Source organism: Cornus florida, unplaced genomic scaffold (assembly GCF_030987335.1).
Source record: "Cornus florida cultivar Cherokee Brave unplaced genomic scaffold, ASM3098733v1 CherokeeBrave_3.0.0_Hap2_Chr11, whole genome shotgun sequence".
Classification (NCBI taxonomy): domain Eukaryota; kingdom Viridiplantae; phylum Streptophyta; class Magnoliopsida; order Cornales; family Cornaceae; genus Cornus; species Cornus florida.
In genome coordinates this window covers 50,069,903-50,073,162 of record NW_026775581.1, presented here as the reverse complement: position 1 = coordinate 50,073,162, position 3,260 = coordinate 50,069,903, and the positions used below count along the sequence as shown (strand labels likewise).

At 34.4% G+C, this 3,260-nt stretch overlaps 1 protein-coding gene across 1 annotated transcript; it reads left to right on the top strand.

Annotated features, from left to right (window-relative positions):
- Positions 1–528: 528 nt before the first annotated feature.
- Positions 529–1,491, top strand: LOC132284993 ((+)-cis,trans-nepetalactol synthase NEPS1-like). The gene has a single exon (XM_059787146.1). The coding sequence runs from the start codon at positions 592–594 to the stop codon at positions 1,378–1,380; it is 789 nt and encodes a 262-aa protein (XP_059643129.1). The 5' UTR covers positions 529–591; the 3' UTR covers positions 1,381–1,491.
- Positions 1,492–3,260: the final 1,769 nt, after the last annotated feature.

Genomic DNA, 3,260 nt, shown 5'->3' with positions numbered 1-3,260 from the left:
GCATTTTCATAAATTCAGACTGACTCAGAATAATCTACTCCCATATATATTGATTGTAAATTGTTTCTTTTACCATAAAGTTTTGCATTTTGTGATCGATGAATTTGAGAACTCAATCAATCTGGAATATTTCCTTCAACTTTTAGAGATTCATGGTGACCATAATGAGCATATTAAATCTATAATGCTGAAGAATGTTCCTAAAGATATCAAATTAACATCACATGAGTTTCAAAAAGACATTGATAGGTAAGAAAAAAACATTTCAATTCAGTTGGCACTTGGCAGATGTCTTATTAGCTACCTAACGTTATTTGACTATTTGTTTAGTAAGAAAAATACATGTCAATTATGTTCCAATATTTCAATAATAAAAGAGTGAAAGAACAGGGACCACAGACCTATATTATGTGAGGGCGAAGTAATATTAAAAATTATCAATAATTTTAGGGGGCAATGGTAATTTTATAGGGTATATAATTAAAGAAAATAAATTATTAAGGATATATTATAGAGAGAAAAAAAATTCAGTGGCCTTTATAGGTCCGTGCAAAGAGCTGACATTATCTATTAATTGTTGACTGGAAACTGATGAAAATGGCCATGAAGAAATTAGAAGGTAAAGTAGCCATAATCACCGGTGGCGCGAGCGGCATCGGCGAGGAAACGGCTCGTGTTTTTGCCGATCATGGCGCACGTGCGGTTGTGATCGCCGACATCCAAGACGAGCAAGGCCACCGTGTGGCCGAGTCCATCGGCCCAAACTGCAGCTACGTCCACTGTGACGTCGCCGACGAAGACCAAGTCAAAGACATGGTGGAGTCGACCGTCCAGATTCACGGCCAGCTCGACATCATGTTCAGCAACGCAGGGATCGGCAGTGACTCCGATCAGACCCTTCTCGATCTCGACTTCTCGGAATTTGACCGCATCTTTGCGGTCAACGTGCGCGGCATGGCCGCATGCGTGAAGCAGGCTGCGCGTGTAATGGTGGAGCGGCGCGTGAGGGGCTGCATCGTGTGCACGGCGAGCGTGTCCGGTAGTAAAGGCGGGAAGAAATGGACAGACTACTGCATGTCGAAGCATGCGGTGATTGGGCTGGTCCGGTCAGCGAGCCGGCAGCTCGGGGAGCACGGCATAAGGGTGAACAGTGTGTCTCCGTTCTTCGTGGCGACGCCGATGAATTGCAAGAAGCTTGAGAAGGAGGTTGAAGAGGCGGAGAAGATTTTTGAGCCTTTTATGAACTTGAAAGGGATTCTGCTGAAAGTGAAACATGTTGCTGATGCTGTGCTGTTCCTTGCTTCCGATGACTCCGCATTCATCTCCGGGCACGACCTGGTCGTCGACGGCGGGTTGTTGTCGGCGGCTTCTTGGTCTTAGAATCTTGATGACCACCTTTCATATTCAAGTGGGACTTAAGACTAATATAAAATAATTAATCTGTTCCTAAATGTGTTTGGTTAAATAAATGAAATGAGTGACAATTTTAAAGTTGATGTTAGTATTTTTTAGTTTAAGCTGCGGATAATAATTTGTCATAACGTGTTACTCTTGTTTTTATGTAGATTAAAGTTATCACTTTCCTTATAGTTTATAGATTAGTATTTGAGAACATACTATGTTTTTTTTTGCTCGGTTTAGCGCAACATTAAGGTTCCTTTTAGAAAAATGTTTTTTTTTTTTTTTTTTTTTTTTTTTTTTTGTCGATATTTAGCAAATTTTTACGTCAAAGTTAAGATCAAGTTAATCAGAGGGGGCATATAAAATAATTTGTCGAAAATTGATAGATAAATTATTTTCGTTAAATTTTAAATTTTTTTTTTTTCATAAACATTTTACAACAATTAAATACCAAAAAATAAAAAAAATATTTTTTAAAAAATATTTTACTTCCAAACAAAGAGCTTAACTGATTTTATTTTTTATTTTTTATTTTTTATTAAAATAACTATTTTGTCCTTGTAAACCTATTTCAAATGAAGTAGATGACAATAAATAAACAAATAAGTTAGGCTTAGGCTCTCCCTTAATCATAAACAGAAACATTTGGCCTTGGATCAAAATTTTTAATAAATGACTTCTCCCCTTTAACAATATGACAATTGTTTCTGGCCTTGGATTATGTTTATATATATATATATATATATATATATATATATACATGTGTGTGTGTGTGACAATCCTACCATTAAATACAAAATACATATGTTGTAGTACATATATATGGAGTATATTTATATAACATAGTACATATATATAAACACACACATACACACATTTGGTAACCACATTCATAATCCAAAATTAGGGGTGGCAAAAGGGGTCAGAAATCATCAACCCGCCTATATCCTCCTCCTTTTTAATAGTTTTGGTTGAATCATATTTAAGATGGGTAAAAAATGGGTTGGGTAATTTTAAACCACTTAATTTGAGGGTCAAAAATGGATTGAATATGGTTACCCATATTCAACTTATATTTCACCCGGCACATACTAGACACACAACACATCTCTATGCTATATTGCACTCAACTGATTTCTCTTTCTAAAATTCACTAACTCCCGATTAGGGTTACAAGTTGGGTTGACCTAACCCAGCCCAATCCCAACCCGAAATTGGGTTGGGTTGGCCAGCCCGAATATTTTGGGTTGGTTTCATGGGTCCAAATTTTTTTTTTTTTTTTTTTCCCCAAATATGCAAATTACATTTTCCTTTTCCATATTTATACATATCAAAATTTCTAAGAAAATTTTATTTTTAAAACATCAATATTTTGGACTGGTCGGTCGGGTTTCATGGGTCAATTTTTTTTTTTTTTTCTTTTGCAAATATACAAATTACATTTTTCTTTTCCAAGTTTGTAAACATCAAAATTTTTAAGAAAATTTATATTTTTTAAACATCAATATTTTGGGTAGGTCGGTCAAGTTTCACGGGTCAATTTTTTTTTTTTTTTTTTTTCAATTATGTAAATTACATTTTTCCTTTTCCATGTTTGTAAACATCAAAATTTTTCAGAAAATTTTATTTTTAAAACATCAATATTTTGGGCGGGTCGGTCGGGTTTCACGGGTCATTTTTTTTATTTTTTTTTTATAAATTTTTTTACAAATTACATTTTCCTTTTCCAAGTTTGTAAATATCAAAATTTTTATTTTTTAAACATCAATATTTTAGGCGGGTCGGTCGGGTTTCACGAGTCAAATTTTTTTTTTTTTCCAAAATATGCAAATTACATTTTCCTTTTCCATATTTGTAAA

Coding starts and splice junctions, on each gene's coding strand:
- LOC132284993 (XM_059787146.1), top strand. CDS start 592: ATGAAAATGGCCATGAAGAAATTAGAAGGTAAAGTAGCCATAATCACC.